The sequence below is a fragment of the Zonotrichia leucophrys genome, chromosome 2 (assembly GCF_028769735.1).
Source record: "Zonotrichia leucophrys gambelii isolate GWCS_2022_RI chromosome 2, RI_Zleu_2.0, whole genome shotgun sequence".
Lineage (NCBI taxonomy): Eukaryota > Metazoa > Chordata > Aves > Passeriformes > Passerellidae > Zonotrichia > Zonotrichia leucophrys.
The window spans coordinates 55,893,116-55,912,180 of NC_088171.1; the positions used below are offsets into that span (position 1 = coordinate 55,893,116).

The following is a 19,065-nucleotide window of genomic DNA, read 5'->3' on the forward strand; positions in this document are numbered from 1 at the left end:
CCTCATCTGTGGCGTTGCATCTACTGATTCCTTCTGTTGATCTAGAATGCATTTTATTGTGTAATGCGTCTTTTCGATAATTGTTTGACCTGTGGAGGAGTGAGGAATACTAAAGGTGTGATGAACACCTTAATCTACTAAAAATGTGACCACTTTTTGGGATATATATGCAGGGCAATAGTCTGTTTTTACTTCTTGGGACACACTTTGTGAAGCAAATGATTGTAAAAAATGTTGACAGGCAAGATTACTTGTTTCTCTTGTGTGGGCATCACTAACTACCCTTCTTAAAGGAAGGGTACTTAGTGGTGCCTGTTTGCCATAGCTGCAAGCTTTCTAAACCTAGTCGGTTGACAGCTCCTGTAGAAACAGGGGGTGGCACAAGGTGACAATCAGGGTAAGTACTAATGATGGCTTTAGCTTGACTTTTGGAAATGTGAAACGTCTGCACAAGTTCTTGTGCATTTTGGGGAAAAAAGGCATGACTTAGTTTTGCTTGTTTAAAAATATTTGGTGAAGTGTTTGAAACAACCATTGTCAGTTTATCTGCTCTTACATTTCTTCCTACTATAAATCTTGGAAGCGAGGAATGAGCTGTAATGTGAGAAACAAAATATCGGTGGATTCCGTAAAATTGTAAAATTCTATAAAGACATGAAAGACAATGATATAGGGTATCACTAACATTACTAACATCCTTTAAAACTGGTCCTTCTATTCTTTTAACTACATTAGTAAGATCAGCAGAATTTTTAATCAAATTAAAAGATTGTAGGAAGAGCTGAAAAGCCTTAACTTCTGCAGCTAGTTCAACAATCGGAGGAGACCTTTGTACTGTTTGAATGTCTGATTCTCATGGTTTAGTTGTTTGATTTAACTATACTATCACTGATTTATGTATCTTCTTTGACTCATCAGTGAAGAGAGTTATAGTACTTAGAGGTTCTTCACTTAGCATGGGTTTTTCTCTAAAACTCAGTTTTGCTTGCAACAATTTCTGGGCTGGATAATGAATAGAAAAAATACCTGAAAAATTTAACAAAGCATTTTGCAAATCATCTGAATTTTGCAATGTAATACCAATTGTACTATACCATTGTAACTTTTTCTACTTTCAGTCTTTGCAGCTAGTTCTAATTTTCTCTGCTCTTTCTGTTTCTAAGGCCTACATTTCCAGCTTTCTGAAATCTTCTTATATTTACTATTTCCCACAGGAAAGTTGCAGACCTACAGAAGATTCTTAGTTGTCTGATTGTAAATATTTTTAGACAAAATTGACCAAGTAGATCCTACAGTCATTCCTAAATTTTGTGTGTGAAGAAGTAAAAAAAAAATAATCCCAGCTTTACATTAGAATTCAGTTTTTAAATGTGGAATGAAAGAACAGATTTTAATTAGATAGCAATTTGGATATCTTAGAACTGCCAGCAAGATTGAGAATTTAGCCAAGTTTCAGGACTAGATTATAAAATAAATTATACTTTTATTAAGAAATTAATTAGAGCTGAACTGTGGTGCTGGAAGGCAGCTGTTTACACAAAAAAGAGCAGGAGCTGGAGCAAACTCATTGTAACAGAACTGAACACTGGCAGCAGTACAGAGTGTGCTGGTAGCGCCCATGTCTCAGCCCTGGGTGGAAAGTATGCTCTTGCTGTGTGCACAACTACACCTCAAAAGAGGACAAACCCTCAAACACGCTGATGTTTTGCAAATGGAGTAGACAGTTCCTTAAAGCTACAGAAGAATACTAGAATACATGTAAATATTTCACATTACACACTGCTAGAATTAATAGCATTAGCAGGAGTGAGCTCTCAGGGACATTCCAGCACAAAATTCTGTTTTTAAACAGAATAAGTTTACTGTGCATCATACTAAGAGGAGGATGGTAATTATTTCATTATTTGTAGATCTAAAATTGCACAGTTTAGGGGGTTCTTGTCAATGGGAGTGATGTTAAATGTTTGGTTGTTTCCATTCAAATAAAAGCTTATTTATTTATGTGCAAGTTCACAGCCATGTTTATATACATATAAAAAGCTTTTTAGTATGAGCTTGATCAGTTTTTGAGTGGCTTTATTTCTATATTTATTTTCATATTTCATGTAGATGTTGGGCTTTCTCTGGTTTAAGTGCTTACAGATTCAGAGGGGGTGAGCAGCTTTTCCCTGACTTTCACAAGATGTCATGCATAAGGCAGACTGGCAAGGATAGCCATTTTTGCCTTTTTGTTGGACAGCCCAACTTGTGGCTTTTTCTGTCTTGTTCATCTACTGGGTAACTTTGTGCAGGCATCTGTGGGGACATGCTCTCATACTTGCCAGATTCTCTGCAGCATGGCTCTCTCTCCCCACTCGTGCCTCACCTGTGGTTGTCTATTTGCAGGAAGGAGCAGGGGGAGCTCTCGTACTGTTGCCCTCAGCAGTATATTTTGCTTTTTTTATGTGGAGATTGGCCCATACCCCTTTGGTGGCCTGCTGATACTTGTGGAAAGTGGAGCAGGGCAGGAGGTTGCTTTCCTTCAGGCCAGCTGCCCACATGCTAGATAGGCCTGTGGTTTCAAAAGCACTGGCAATAATTCAGGAGGGAAAGGCAGTGATGGCTGGTTTATTTTGGCAAGTGCTGTCCCAAACACGCTTCCCTCAGGTGTCAGGATTGAAGCAATGTGTCAGGACAAAGTCTCCTTCGGGTATAATGTATTTGTGCACATCTAGACCAGGTATACACCATGCAAAGGCAAAACTGAAGTGTGATATAACACAGTAAATATTCTGTTAATGACTAGTGCTTTACAGTGTTTTGGATTGAAATTCCTACATTTGAACTGGCTTGAGTTGTGAAGTGAATTATGTCATCCATATCATTTTAGATTAAGTGCACTGAAAAAACAAAATGTTATCAAAGAGGGAATGTGTAAGTGAGCACTAGGCTGGATGTTTGGGCAGCTGAGTGATCCATGGAGCCAGCTGTGGAAGTGATCTTCAAAACAAAGATTTTATATTCATTTATATTCACTGCAGCAACATTATTTTGTTTCTCTGTGGTATGTTTAACACAGGAAATGGACATTTATGAAAACTTATTTGACATTAAGCATGTCTCTGAGCTGAGCCTGTCCCTATGGTATCCAAGCTCTGACTTGTCTAAAATGAGGTTTCTAGCATTGCTTTCTGGATTCCTGGGTCAAAGAATTGATCTCTGGATGTCTCATGTAATAAGAATCTCTACTTCGTGGATTTTTGAGAAGATTGTGGAGAGAAGGACAAGGACTAACACCCACATATGGGGGAGGGGGGTTTGCCTAGCCAGAGGCTCTTCAGTGTGTGCTATACAGTACATTTTGCCTTTGGTCTTAAAATGAGAATTTGAAGACATTTTTTTTATATTTTAGGAGACATAACTTGGGACTGTGTGTCTTTGAAAGAACACTTGTATTCCCCTACACAGAGTAGTTGCCATTGCATCACATATTGTTTCAGCATTCAAAAGATATTTGAAGCTAACCAAGGCTAAAGCTAACTTTAAAATCATCTATATAGTAAAATCAAAAAAGTATTCCCCTTTTTGGAAGGAGAGCCTTTTTCTTACTTAGGGCTTCAAACATTAAGTCTTTTTAAATGGTCCAAACCATAAAGCCCATCATATTCCAATGAAAGAAAAAAATAAATACTTCTAAGTGGTGCACCTAATCATTCCCAGTGATTGCTCTGTATTATGTTACAAGCCCCAAAACATTTTCTCTCCCTTTCATTTACAGCTCAGGTGGCAGTATCTAACCAGTGTTTCCTGAGCAGTCATCACACCAACTCCCTTTCCAGGTGGTCAGGTTTTGGAGTAGCAGCTCTGCAATGAAATAAAACGGATAAAAAAAAAAAAAAAAAACCACAAAAAACCCCCAACACTACAGTTTCTACCCCAAGGTGCATAGGGAAATACCGTTATGGCACAAAACCTCTTTGGATTTCAGTGTAGGGGAGCAGTGTGACTGTTATACATACACACACACACACACACACAGATATGTACATAATCATAAAATCAAGGTAGAAAAAGACCTCCAAAATCATTGAGTCTAACCTTTGACCAACCACCACCTTGTCAACTAGACCAATGGCAGTAAGTGCCACATCCAGTCATTTCTTGAAAACCACCAGAGACAGTAATTCTACTGCTTCCCTGGGCAGCCTATTCCAATGCTTAGCCACCATTTCAGTGAAGAAATTCTTCCTCATGTCCATCCGGAATCTCTCCTGGCACAGCTTGAGGCCATTTCCTCTTGTCCTGTCACTAGTTGCCAGAGAGATGTAGCTGACTCCCTCCTTGCTATAGCCTACTTTCAGGTAGTAGTAGAGATCAGTAAGGTCTCCCCTGACTCTCCTTTTTTCCAGGCTGAAAAACCTACCTCTATCAGCTGCTCATTATGTTATTTGTTCCGTAGACCCTTCATCAGTTTCGTTGTCCCTTTTCATGACTTTTGCTAGCATCTCAATGTCTTTCTTGAAGTGAATGGCTAAAAACTGAACACAGCACTTGAGGCTCAGCCTCACCAATGCTGAGTACAGGGGAACAGTCACTGCCCTGGTCCCGCTGACCACACTATTGCTGATACAGGCCAGGATGTCATTTGCTTTCTTAGCCACCTGGGCACACTGCTGGCTGATGTTCAGATGGCTGTTGACCAGAACTCCCAGGTCCTTTTCTGCCAGACAGCTTTCCAGTCACTCTGTCCCCATCCTGTAGTGATACATGGGGTTATTGGGACCAAAGTATACATTAATATATATGTGCACATATACACATATATATGCATACACTTATATATGTGTATAGATATATTCCTATCTTTATTTTTTGTCTCTCTCCCTCCACTCTATTTATATATAATCTTTCCAGTAAGAGTACATTTCAATTGAAAAAAAGTCCCCCAGCTGGACTATATGACTTTGAAGTTGTATGACTTTGAATGTTGTTTTAAGAGGTGGGGACAGAGAAACCTTTTGAAACTGAGTGGCATTTCATATCTGTGGTGAAAGTTGTTGTGTTTATTCTGAATTCACATGCTTCTTCCTTTCTGTACATATAATTCCAAGAATTAACCGTTATGTACTATGGTATAGCCAAAATGAAGAATCATAATTGTTCAGATAAACAAGGCAGTCAGATCAACTTGCTGTGAAAGCACTTACTAGGCACTACTGGTGGGAATGATGTATTTCACAGCTGTGCTTGTTTGAAAGAAAATCAGCAGAGGAATTAACTCCACACAAATATTCTGTGAGAGATTCCAAATCAGAACTACAATTTAATACAATTTAATAGGAAAATTACAATAAACGCAGTAGTACAGAAACACTGTCTTGAACTGACAGAGTCAGAATACGACCTGATACCCTGTTGGTCAGGGTGGTGGTAGCAGTCCAAATAAATAATGTCTGCAGTACCACTGGAGTGATGGATGTTGCCTTGTTGAAATGGTGATCCTGTAGAAAAGGTCTGATCCTTCTGTGGAGGTCCAGTGGTGGTTATCGAGAAGTCCTGTGCTCTTGGAATCCAGTGGTGGTCCTTTTGTGGTATCCCAAGCCTCAGATTATATCCAGAAATGCTTGGTTCCTCCCCCAGGCCAGGTTATCTCACAATGGAATGGTGTTATTCTGTGAGTCATGCTGAGAGACCTTGATGGCCCATTAGCAGAGATGGTTCCCCCAGGGTGGCTCCTACTTCCCCAGAGGGAGTTATCAGGGCTAAGTCATGGAGAAGATAAAGAACATTGCTCCACCCATTTTAACAGCTTATAACTGGGAGTAGAATACTTTATGTTTGGTATACATCTTACATTGTAACCCAAGAGAACAGATCACAAAGATCTCTGCAGAGATGTAGAGGGATGCACCATTTGCCTTGGAACTTAAGAAGTCTATATTTCTTCTAATTTCTTTCTTGGTTTTTTTCATCTGCATAATCTCTCCTTTATTTAAATACATGTCAACACTATCTTTTCAAACTTACTAAGGTCCTGCTCACCTTTTTCCTTGAAATTTTGAGGTCGTTCTCATTCACAAAAATATGATCTCTGTTTTTAGCAACCTAATAGCCCATACCTGTCCTGTCTGTCCATAAAAACTGCAAAAAGTGACTTTGTTTGCGTTCTCTGAAATTCCTCTTTCTGTAGTCCTCGAAGCATTGCATTCTCTATGGTTTTGTGATAAACTTTTCAACTTTACTGCTTTTGTTGCATGTTTATCTAGTTACTTTAAGTAAGTTGTTACTTGCTATCTCACATGCAGGCTTCTCAGGATACTACTTTTTTGATAAAGACTCTAGGTTCAGAAGACCTAGAATAAGTTTTTCAATATTATCCTGTCACAAATATTAAAAATGCAATCAGGTGATAATTAACTTCTGTGATTCAACACCAAACCAGTGTTACCCCCAAACATGGATAGATCTTAATTTTGTATAGTGTCTAGGAAGCCTTGAGGAGGAAATGGGACAATGGAAGTGGTTGGCTGTCTGTACAAAAAATAAAGTTTTCAGGCAGAAGCTGAGTGGATCATTTGAAGTCTCTTTATTTTCTTAAAGAACAATCAAAACTTGTTTTATTTTTTAATTTTCCTGAACCAAAGCAAGCACCACAAAATTTTTGTAGACTCTTGGTTTGTGGAGACCAAAAAAGTTCGTATTCTTGCAACAGTGCCTCAACGTTCAGGTTTTCTACAGCCAATTACTCCACTGAAAGCTGTGCTTTTTGAATTCTGATGTTGCAGAAAGATTGAGTTTGGTGATCTTTTTTTGTTCTTGCACAAGTAAATGGTTAATGCTGCTGTTGTAGCCAAAACACTGCCTTCACCACTGAGTTTGCTGGCTGTCATTTAGTACTTGTTCTCTACCCTCAAAAGAAAGATTGGCAGCATTTCAGTGGTGGCATGTGTCCAGTATTTGTCAAATGCCTTTGTTATCTTTCTTGATAAGATGAGCTATGCAAATATGCAACAATAAGGTTGTGACTGAGTGTTCTCGGTGGTCTCAGTGTCCTCCAAATGAGAGCTGTGCATGCCAGAGTACTTTGAGAACATCACAGGCATTGTAGCTGTGTTGCTCTTATCCTGGAACTATGCAGGCAAATGTAATCCACTGGCAAGAGAGAGGTAGAGTTGTAGTTCAGAATGTGTGTCAGAAAAGACAAAAGATAGCCATCATTTTCAGGAGTCAAACCAGAAAAACAATGAACGTGTACACTGAAAAATTGCAAATAAGTACCTAAGGTTCCAAGATTTCCCACTATCAGAACACAATATGTGTATTTATTGGGAGTCATTAGCATCTCTCAGACCCAAATGACAATAATAGAGCAAATGTGATTTGCCTAGTCTGAATTCTGTCTTTGGTGTTACAATGGACAATGCTGTATTATAACTTACACCAGACAGAGCCATTTCCTTCTGGTTTGGCTAACCCATGAAGGTGGCTTATTCTGGTAATTGTGAACATGGTACAACTTTTATTCAAATCTTTTTCACTGATCAAATACATCAAAGTATGATTGTAAAGCTACTTTTTATTGATTGCAGTTTAGTCTCTAGTTTTCAAACAAAGCAAAAAATATGTCAGTAATGTTTCTTTCTTTTCTTTGGAGAGGAAATGGAAAATATAGATTGTGTTTAAATTAATTGTGTTTACAGCAATGATATCTTTATTTACTGTCCTATTCCTTGTTGAGATTTTAGAAGACAATTTTATCTGGACGTATCTGCAGTAGACATTGTGTTCTTTCTCAGTTTTGAGAGTGATAATCAGAGATGAACATTTGTTGATGGCTGTGTTCATTCTATGACTTCTTTAAAATAAACTATACAGTAAAATTTTGCAATAGGTAAAATTTTTTAAACTATATGGAAATGTTTGTACGTTTAAATGTTGGCCAATTTTAAAAATTATACTTATAAGTATATTGGTAGTATCTGTCTTGCAAGATACTGTACATGGTTACTATGCTGCAAGATGCAAGATGTTTATATTTTCATTAAACTCAGGTTACCCTAACTCAGCACTGAAAGATCTTTATGAGTCCAGTCACTGGAATTCTCTTAATTTTTGAAGTACTGTAAATACTAAGTCTTTAACAAGAGATACTATGTATGCACAAATGAAAGCCTAGATGAGTAAGTCATGTCTGATGCAACCTAGATGGTACCTACATGGTAAAGATATTTCAAGGGTAAATAGACCTAAACAGCTCTAGTCACCTCATTACTGAGTAGCTCCATTGAAGCCAACTGAACAGCTCCTGGGAGAAAAGCTGCACAAGAATTGCTTACAGGAAAAATTATTGATGAATGGGGTGACACTCTGGCATCAGTGACAATGGCAGGGCATGTTGTATTAAAAGAATCCAATGTATTAAATTAGATTGTCTGTACTGGTGTCCCTCTCTGTGTGCAGTTAACTGTTTTGCATACCTAAACACATCTTTTCCATGCATGCTGCTAGTCTGAATTCTGCATCTACTTTGAGGTACTGTCCTGGGTTGACTGTATGATGCTTTTATCCTCAATCGCCTTGTTCTGTTTATGCTGAATAATAAGTTTTGCATCTTTAAGACGTGTTCCAGAGAGTGCAGGGGGGAGAGAAGAACCATGCAGTTTGTTTTCTGACACTGCACTCACTCCTCCACATTCCTGCTCCTGGACAATGTTGTCTGTGGATGGACAGACTGCGGGACAGAGCTCTCCTTTGCTTTTAGTTAGTTTAGCTAGCTGAGGCAAAGAAGTTCTCTGGACTGTGGGGTTTTTTTCCTTTTCTTTGGACCTGTTTAAACCTGCTCTGGACTGAACACCCAGAGGAGCACCAGCAGCTCACACCTGTGGCCCACCAGGCCCGGCCTGGCCTGTGACATTTCCAGTGCTGGGACGGACTGATAAGAGACTGAGTGAGCTGAGCTGCAACCCAGGGAGGGGACTTTCTCAGTTTGTCATCTCTTTTGGAGCAGCAAAGGGTTTTATTGATTAATATTGTCTAGGTTTTATTGTTTAATAAACATTTTTTTTCCACTTTTCTCCAAGGAGGTCTTTTCTCCTGGACCGGTTGGGGGGAGGGGTCGATTGGATCTGCTTTCCTAGAGGAGACCCTTTCAGGGTTCTCTCCCAAATTTGCTCTGAACCAGGATAGGTACCTAGCCTTTTTGATATTTGGTCTTTCAGATAGGTACAGGGCATTTGGTTAAAATAGTAGTTTATTTAATGATCCCTTTGTGGCATTCACATGCCCTCTGAACAGAGAGAAGCTGTGAGAAAAGCAGAGAAAAGAATGATCAAAACAATTCTTGTCTTATTTGCTGCTTCTGTGTTTGTGCTCATGTGGAGTGTGGTCTGGAGATTGTTTACCCAAGGTGGTTGCTTGATTGGATTCTGGTGGAATTGTTTATGTTAATTAACCTATCAGGTCTGAGCTGTGAGGACTGTCAGTTGGCAAATAGTCGTGAATTTTTTGTTAATACTAAGTATTCTTTAGTATTCTTTGTAGTATAGATTGGTATGGTATGGTATGGTATGGTATGGGATGGGATGGGATGAGATGGGATGGGATGGGATGGGATGGGATGGGATGGGATGGGATAGGATAGGATAGGATAGGATAGGATAGGATAGGATAGGATAGGATAGGATAGGATAGGATAGGATAGGATAGGATAGGATAGGATAGGATAGGATAGTGTAATATAATATAGTTTTAATAAAGCAAGTGTTTGGCATTCCGTAGCCTTGGAGTCAGATGCCAATCATTCCCAGACATTGGGTGGCCTGATATTGCTATATCTCTTTAGATAAGTTTATTACTTGGGAATGGTCTTATCAAAAAAAGAGTTTTATCTTATTATTTCAACATTACAAATAAAATGTGTGTTTAAAAACTATGCTTGTTTTAGTACTACAGTATGTGAAATAAATTTAATGTATGTGAAGAACTACAGATCTTCTCTCAACATACCAGCAGTAACATCTCAAGAAATCTTAGCCAGAGTAGATGAAAGTAAGTTAAAAGTTAAGGCCTATTTTGTGTACATTGCTAATGCTTTGTGCCATAGCAATGTCTATCAGGTGCAATACACTGGGATCAGATACAGATAGTAAGTATGAAATTCTTCCACAGTAGCTAAACAAAGTGTTTGCAGAGGAGAACTTGTCTTTGAGCAAGCAGCTGAACTTACTTTTGCCTCAGTTCCCTGGCTGTATAAGTATATATATCATTGTGTACATGTACAAAGTGTGTATTATATGTGTGTGCAGCCACTTGTGGAATGGTGATGTTTGAATCACATTATTTTCTTGTATTTGTTTCATTGAGCAAATGAGAACCTACATTATAAGAAAGTTGAGGGATTTGCCTCTCAAAAAATCAATGAAAAACTGAATCATCGAAGCCAGACCTCCTGCAGGCTCATAAGCTTACTTTAGTTACACTATCATCCTTCCTCTGAAATGCACATTTTCTCCTTTAACTATAGACAAGACACATTGCTCCTCTCCAAACATGCCTCTTCCTCACATGGCGACACAGGATTGACAGTTTGACAGTTCTTGGTGGAAAAGCTGACACAAATACCTGTTTGTGACCTCTTTGTACTGTGGCAAGCATTCTTTAATTGCGAGAAAGAACATCCTCTTGAAACTGATGGCTTGCCAGAATCATCCAGGGCTATGCAAACCCAAGTGCAAAGTGTTTTTACCTGCCTTCTTGATGACAGTAAAATGAGATGCATTTAGAGATGCATTATGAGATGCATAATAAACAGTGATCAATCTCTACGTGGTTAAATACTCCATGCTTCTAATCTCAGCAACACTGCTTTGCAGATGTTGGGAGTGTTGTTCCTGTGCTGACTGGTGGCATGTTAATGGGGTGTAGTTCCTGGCCCTGCTTTGACCCATGATTAGCTGCATATTTTTCCAGCTGTGGTACTATTTATGTGAAGGGAGAAGTACCCAAATAGCACACACCAAAAAAAAATGAGAAGTGTAAGTCGATTGTGAATGCCTTGGGACATCCACCTGCATTAGCAATGTGGCAGTAAAAGATTAATTATGTAAATGCAGACTGTTCATCAGGTATGACTGGGCACTGCTTATATTAGATAAAGAAATTGTGTACGAAAGGAAAGACAGCTTGTGACTAAGGCACTAAGGTATGTTGTCAAAGCTTTGTTCCCTGGGAGATTTCTTCAGTGGTTCTTATGTTTTATTTCTTACCCCTTTGCTAGTACTTACTTTTCTGTCTTTTCTTTCTACATGTTGGCTTTTCTTTTTACTTGTTGGCATGTTGTAGTCAGTAACCTTGTCAATAGAGTAATATTGTTAAAAAATCAGTACTTCTTGTGTGCAGTTTAAGACACAGAGTATGCACTAGAGAAACTTAATTAAAAACTAAGAAGTGGCAAAACCTTCTGATACAGTTTTGAATTCTGTTTGAGTATCGTTGTTCACAAACTTCTATTCCTAACTCAGGTATAGTCTTGAAGCACTACTGTAATTAAGACACAATGTTGTTTTTACACCAGTATGTGACTGTTACAATTTTTTTCTTATTTCCTAACTACTTATATTAATGGGAAAAATATTTTTAAAATGCAAAACATAACCATTCTTCTACAATCGACATTTCAAGCTATTTCTCTTTTTATTGGGAGAGTAAACCTTGTTGGGCATGATAAAAAACACTTTAGAAATTTACCTAACAGTGAATAAAATAAAAGCAGGTATTGCTTGCCCTCTGATCAGCTTTGTTTTTTCCCAACTGCAAATTAAATTTTATTTTGTAATCTCAACGCTCTTCAAACATATTTATAATTCACATCCTAGAGAGATAGCCACAGTCCCATACTTCAGGTTGTGTTGGGTAAGTGCTTATACTTTTGAAGTTTAGGAAAATATAAGATCTAGTAATTCAGCCTTGGATATGCAGAAAGTAGCATCAGAAAAAAAAACCCAACAAGATAATTCATTATTGTGATGCTAATTCGACAGTTTGAAATTATTTTTGATTGAAGTTTTACATTTTTGTAGGTGCTTGAAGAATGCTATTCTATGTGAGTGTTGTTAGATATGATTTACTTGGGATTGAAGGGATTTTAAATCTGGCATGGCAGTTAAAGGAAGTTGTGTATGCTAAAGACTAAGTACCTGTGTTTGAATAGAGGACTTGGCTGTCACATGGCAAGAAATAACTTCACAATAATAGGTGTAATTTCCCATCTCAGACTAACAGGTTTTGTATTGCTTTATTATTCAATATTGCCAGAAACATGCTTTCTTGTCAACATATACTGTAAGGTTATGCTACAAAAGGGTAGATGGGCTGAGATAACTAAATTAAAGATGTGTGTAAAAACATATGGATAGTTTCAGGTTTTGAAGTGACAAAAAATAACCAGTCCTTTCTGGAGGTGCTTTAAGTATTAAAGCTGCTATAAGTAGGTGGTTTAGATTCAAAATCTGAAACCATCCATGGGTTTTACATACATCCTTTAATTTAGTTATTCTAGCCCATCTATCCTTTTCTCATTTCCTGCGTTGTCTTTAGTGGATGATGCCTCCTCTTCCCTTATAACCCTTCAGCTTTCCACAGCTTTTCACAGTGTCCTAGGGTGACATTATGATGCTTGTATCCCAAGTTGGGTGTTCTGTTTATGCTTGATATTATATTCTGTGCCTTCAAGACTGGCTCTGACATTGAAGGCGGGGTGAAGAAGAAGCAGAGTTTTGTTGTCAGCTGCACTCTCCCCCACAGTCTGCTGGAACACAGAACTCCACTGTTGTTGTCTGGGCATGGACGGGGCAGAACAGAGCACTCCTTTTCCTTTTTAGTTAGTTTAGCTAGCTGAGGCAGTCAGAGTTTTCCCTGGACTCTTTTTCTTTCCCTTTTCTTGGAATCGTTCAAACCTGCTCCAGACTGGGACCCGGGAAAACACCGAGAGCTTGCACTTTGTGGCCTATGGGAGCCTACTCTGGGCAGCAGCCTCTCCCAGTGTCGGAGGGATTGATAACAGAGCAACCACCCACTAGAGAGACTTTCTGAATTTGTCATCTCTTCAGAGCGGTGAATTAGTTTTGTCATCTGGTATTGTTCATTTCTTGTGCTGGGGAGTGCTTTGCCTGTTAAATAAACAGGTTTTCTTCCACTTCTCTCCAAGTAAATTCTTCCTGAACTGGTTGGGGGGAGGGGCTGTGTGAGCCTGCTTTCTGAGGGGGCCCTTTTGGAGGTTTTCTCCCAGATTTGCCCTAAACCAGGACACACGGTCTCTCTTTGCCTCCTGTAAAAGCACTCTCCTGTTGCTCTGCTTCTCATGAGTGCCTTCCCCAGGCAGAGGTTTCTGCCGAACCGGATGGGGGCTGGGCCCAATTGGATCTGCTTTCCTACCGGAGCCCCTTTGGGGATTCTCTCCCAAATTTGCTCTGAACCAGGACAGTGCCACAACCACATGAACAGATCAAGCAACATTGTAGCCAGGTGGCTCTGTACCTAACGCAACAAAGGCTTAGATGAAGTTTGTTTCCAGCCTGCTCTGTTCAAATCTGTTTGCAGATCTGTTGTTATCATAACTTTTGTGACCCACTTGGCACCAAATTAGGCTGTCATGCTTTAGGAATTGTATTCTTGAATTTAGTGTTCCCACTGAAACACTCTAAACTCCTCTTAGGTGGGATGGAGAGGAGAATTGGAGGTACAAAATGTGAAGGTCATAGGTTGTGGTAAGAACAAGTTACTGGAAGCAGCAATGAGATAAGAAAACAAATAGCAACAGCAACAATATTAATAACAAAAGAGTTGAAAAGAGTGATTCACATGCAAAATGCTACTGAGCCTGACTCAACTGCAGCCACATAACCTGGAGTGCTGCCTCTGGCTCAGAGCCAGCATTACCCCACTGTTACCCCCACTTGGCTTTCTTGACCAGAAGGAACCCCTTCCCCTGGAAGAGATTCCCTGCCATCCCTCAAATGACATGATGACATGAGATCATGTAGAATAATCACCAGGTGCTAGCTAGTAGAACCCCTCTGGCTACTGCAGAGATTATCCCTGTTTGGCTGGAACTACAGCAGTATGTATGTAATGTAGATCTGTGCTCTTAGTAGAGTACACTTATCTCTATATTAATAGCATGTTCCATTTTACCAAAAGAGAGGGGCTTGTTAGACTGTGCTACAGCTTCTGTCCTTTGCACAGAAGGCAAGAGGCAGAGGTAAGACTGATGATAGGATGGTGTGTGCATAGTCTCATGCTGCTGTGAATTCAGGGTATAATTCAAGGCACAGGAAACGACTTAGACTTTAGGAAGATGTGTTGGGGAAGCCCCCTTGACAGATTGAATATACTGCCTTTTAGACCCCTGTGAATTAAAATACACTTGAAGAAAATGAAAGTTGTTGAAAACTGAAACTAAGAAGTCCAATTTAGTGGAATTTTAGTAATGACAAAACAACACAAAATATTCCTACACACACTCAATTTGGGGATAAAGGGTGGCAATAACTGAATAACTGGTTGATAAAAGAAGACTAAAACATCATGTTTTACACAGCAGGAGTAAGAAAACAGGCTTAGAGTGGTGGGAATTACATAAATGTTTAATTATTTTGAACAGAATATTTATTCAGTGATCTCAACAGTGCTAAGTTTGAGGAGTTGTTCTTGAATGCTTATCAAAGTCTGTTATTAAAATAATGTTTGTTTATCTGAGACACTTTAGGAAACAGAAATATGAGAATTTTTATCCAAACTGAGATGAAAACCAGTTGTATTTTTTAAGTACAATGGTTTAGGAAACAAGAAGATATGCAAAACTGACTGTCAGTGATTTTAGTTGGAACTGAGAAGTGGGAGGTGGGTGCCTGTGCTGTATTCCTCTGGTCCTTCTTGTTTTGTGGGGTTGTAGATACTGAGAATACTGTTCATAAAATTCTGTCGGTATTTACTTAAGACTCAAGAGTTAGCCTGGTTTTAGGTTCAGCTGCAAATTTAGCATTGGTCTCTATTTTAAACTAATAAACCTGTATCTGTCTCTGCTGGTCTATACTTATTAGAAATACTTCATGTTCTTTTTTCTTTTAGCTCATACTTCATATAAGAGGATTCCTACCTCAGAGTAGTTCATTTATAAGGAACAGAGTTCTTGTGAAGATATGGGACCCAGTCTGATCTAATTTATATTGATGTAAATAAGGAACTAAGATTTTGGATTGGCACTTGGAGGAATTAAATGCTAATTCCTTGGCTAGTTCTTTCTGCATAATCTTATCTGTCATCATACCGACCACGAAGTATCAATTTAATGATTCAATAACTTACCACTGTCTTCTCTTCTGATTTTCAGATGGGCTTCTTCCGACGGAGGTACAAAGAAATTATTGAGGCTGAAAAGAGCAGAAAGGAGAATGAAGATAGTTGGAACTGGGTCCAGAAAAATCAGTAAACTGCCCATGAAAACAAAACTGCCCAGTCATGTGACATGCACTTGCTAGTCTATAGGTCCTGCTCTCGTATCTTCCATATGTGGAAGAAGGAATCTTCTCCAGATTTTTTGGAGATCCCATTGATGCTGTGTCTTTATTACTCCAAAAAGCTAGGGAACATATCCTGAGGCAACCACTGCAGCCATGTCAGGTGACTGGAGCAATTCACACTTCATTTAAGAGTTGGACTTTGAACTTTGGTAACCAAGCTGCAGTGCAGAGCAATATTTATGAACCCACCTATGTAGTATGCCCTCAGGGGAAGACTTTAACCTAAGAATATTTTTTATAAATACAAGCTTTTTATATTGAGTATGTCTTTATATTTGTATCAATGTTTTATAATTTCTATTGAATAGCTATATAGTTCACTAAAGCACTGATGTCTGGCTAAATCTTCAGAAATACATAGGTGTGTATATATAAAAATATATATACATATAAAAAATTATATTGTACTTTTAAACATCAATGCAAGAGAGAAAAGAGAGATTTGCAGATAAAGGTAGCTGGAATCCTCATATGCTTAATTCACAATGCTTGGTAATATCTTATATAGATCATTTAATACAAATAAGCCAAAATCTTTTTACTGTCTCTTTCTTTAGGTTAAATTTGGGATTTGATTTATAAGCTACAGAACCTAAAGTATTTCACAATTGTGATGCTCTGTATTTTGAGTCTGTCCTTTACTAGCCAGGATGGAAGAAGATAAAATACTTCTTCAGTGGCATGTAGCAACATGTAGCTTGCTTTGGCTCTCTGAAGAAGGCAGCACAGAATGTTCTCTTTGGAAAGTTTTCTTTTGCAGTCTCTAGGACTGTACAGTTGAGATACCAGAAGGACATAATTAAACGAACCACTATAGCATTGACAAATTCCTTTCAAAAATTTTATTTTAAAAAGGTAATTAAGTCATACTAATATTAAGATGGATAGTTTTAAAGCTACTGTTAAAGATTATGATCTGTTGCTATCAAAGCAAGTGATAAATTGCTACATGCTGTGATCATTATCTTTTTCATGTGAGTTACATACTTGAGTCATGAGTTTGTTTATATGATAATTTTAAGAGAGATAAGTAGATGCAAGGATTAAAATGTTTGGATATTTGAGTCTTGAGATTGCCTGTCGGGATGTTCCAAATATTGAATGTATTTCCTCAAGAATTTAGAAGGACGTTTAGTAAAGATGCAGGTGTTACTGGAGCTCAGCTTGCCTTTTTTATTGCTGGTAATTCTTTAACAAGAAGAAATCCAGTTGTAATTAATTCAAACACATTTCTTCAAAAAGATCTTGAAATTCTGAATAGAAATCATGGAACTTTGTAAGACTTGGGTTTAGATTCTACTTGTATTTTACAGTTTGTGAATAAGGAGCAAATGTCATGTTGGTATAAAATCCATGTAAAGGAAAGAAGGACCAGGTAGAAAGCAAAACCAGGATTGAAATTTTGCAGGATGTCTTCTTCCTTAAGAGTGTGGTAAAAGAACAGCTGGAAGTTTGGAAACTTGAATGCAGAGAACATGCAAGAAATCTACTTGAGAACAGGTCTTGCTCTTCCTTGCCATATTCATGATAACTTCAAATTATAAAAATGGACTACATTCATATTCCTGTTTGCTTTTTACCACCACCATCATCAAGTGTCAGCTATTACTACAGTATTGACCAATATTGATTAACTGTTAACTATCTGCATTCATTTGGGAGAAAATAGTTTTAAAGTGAATTAAGTGTATTAATTCAACATCTGACAAGAAAAACTCAAAAGTTGCTTGGGTTATCTGAGAAAGAAATTATGCCTGATGTAAACTCCAAGCCTGTAGACCACTTGGGCAATCTTTTCAAGGTGGTGAAGACTTTTGCAAGCGTAACAGTGAAAACAGCCCTTTCTATGCCTAAATACATGAATGATAATGACTCCACATACCAAGTCAGTGATGTGCAGGAAGGCCAGTTTGCTGAAAGCAATAGATATGAAAAATTTTTCTTTGACAATATTTAGTATCAATTTTCTTGAATGTCTTCTGTTTATGGGCACATTTTTGAGTTTTGCACAAGTTTAAAGCATAGTATCCATTTGACATGGAAATCTATAATACTGCTTTCACTAAAGAATTAAGGGAGTCACGGAATTAATCCCAAGTCTACCCACTTTCTAGGGTTTCTTGGATATAAATGAAAATAGAATATAGTTCATTGAATGTGCATTGATTAAACTGGTGTGAAGACTAATTTCTTTTGGAGCTTGGTTTGCATGCACAGTAGAATATCTGCACCATCGTTCCTTCTTTTACTCAGAATGTTATTACTTACATATTGTGAAATTGTATATTTCTTTTTGTGAACTTGTGATTGGAAGAATGTGTTCACTCTTACTAATGTCACCTGTATTTAGAAGCTTGTGTTTACCTGTATTCTGATTCACTTGCACTGTTTTGGAAATGCCAGGTTTAAAAAAATACAACTTTTTGGAATAAAAAATGACTGCAAAATTATCCTAATAATATTTTGTCAGTTATTGGCCTTGTCTAGCTCAAGTACTTTTCCATTAAGTGGGTGAGACATTTTCACCTGTATATTTGAATTAAGTACTGTATGTGTGTGTTTATCTGTGTGTGACTAGTAGACATCTTTTATTGTGATTCTATGATTTATAATATCAAACTATTTGGAGACAAAGAGTACAGCTGACATGAGTACAGTATTTTAAATCCATGGAAATAAAATAAAGGTAGTGAGAGTTATTTATATTTCATCAATCTTGCTTTATCAACATCAAATTAAACCCCATGTGATTGTGATACTGACCTGTGTTAAGAGTATCAACCTGTGTAACTTGAGTTCTGTTTCAATCTATGAATTTGGATGAAAGTTTAATTTTTTAGCTTCATGTGCTTTTCCTGGAAAGATTTATAGTCCATAGTGGCTGGAATATAGTAGCTGAATAATATATTTGAAATTATGTTTTCAACTCTATACATTCCCATGCTTACTGGTCACCTGTATAGGGAGCAGAAGCTAGATGTAAGCTTTTACTCCTACGACTTTTAAGTGTTTCAGTGTTCTCTAGCCATACTAAAGCAGTCTGTTTCCTCAGTATTAAGACTATTGGCTCTATATCTAAGAACAGGCTAGGCAGAGTTAGGACCTGACCTCTGACCCAGAGCACATTTGTACTAGTGGAAGACCTCTGACCCAGAGCACATTTGTACTGGTGGAAGACCACGGCTTTATATACCACAATGCCAAAGACATTGGAGAGTTCTAAGTAGATGTGGGTTTTGACATGAAGGTAGCACGCTTCAAAGCAAAAATAAATGTTCTCAGTCATTGCTGGGCAAAAGTTGTAGGACCAAGCTGCTGCCGAAAGGAATGTAATGCCCAGCTTGCTTTTGGAGAACAGTGGAAGAACTAGTGCTGCAGCAGCTAAAATAATAACCAGAGACTTTTGGATGTACTAAAATCTCTTTGTTATCATGTGAGCATGTGTGCGTGTGCATGTGCCCACATGTAAGCAGGCAGTGTACATCTCCTTCTGGGGCCAGAGGATTGA

General features: G+C 38.1%; 1 protein-coding gene across 1 annotated transcript in view; it reads left to right on the plus strand.

The window, feature by feature from the left end:
• ITGA9 (integrin subunit alpha 9) overlaps nt 1-17,995 on the plus strand; it is a 215,506-nt gene extending 197,511 nt beyond the window's left edge. The window contains exon 28 of the mRNA XM_064705067.1: nt 15,368-17,995. Within this exon, the coding sequence (XP_064561137.1) occupies nt 15,368-15,466 (99 nt within the window). The 3' untranslated portion in view covers nt 15,467-17,995. The remainder of the gene's footprint in view (nt 1-15,367) is intronic.
• The last annotated feature ends 1,070 nt before the right edge of the window (nt 17,996-19,065 follow it).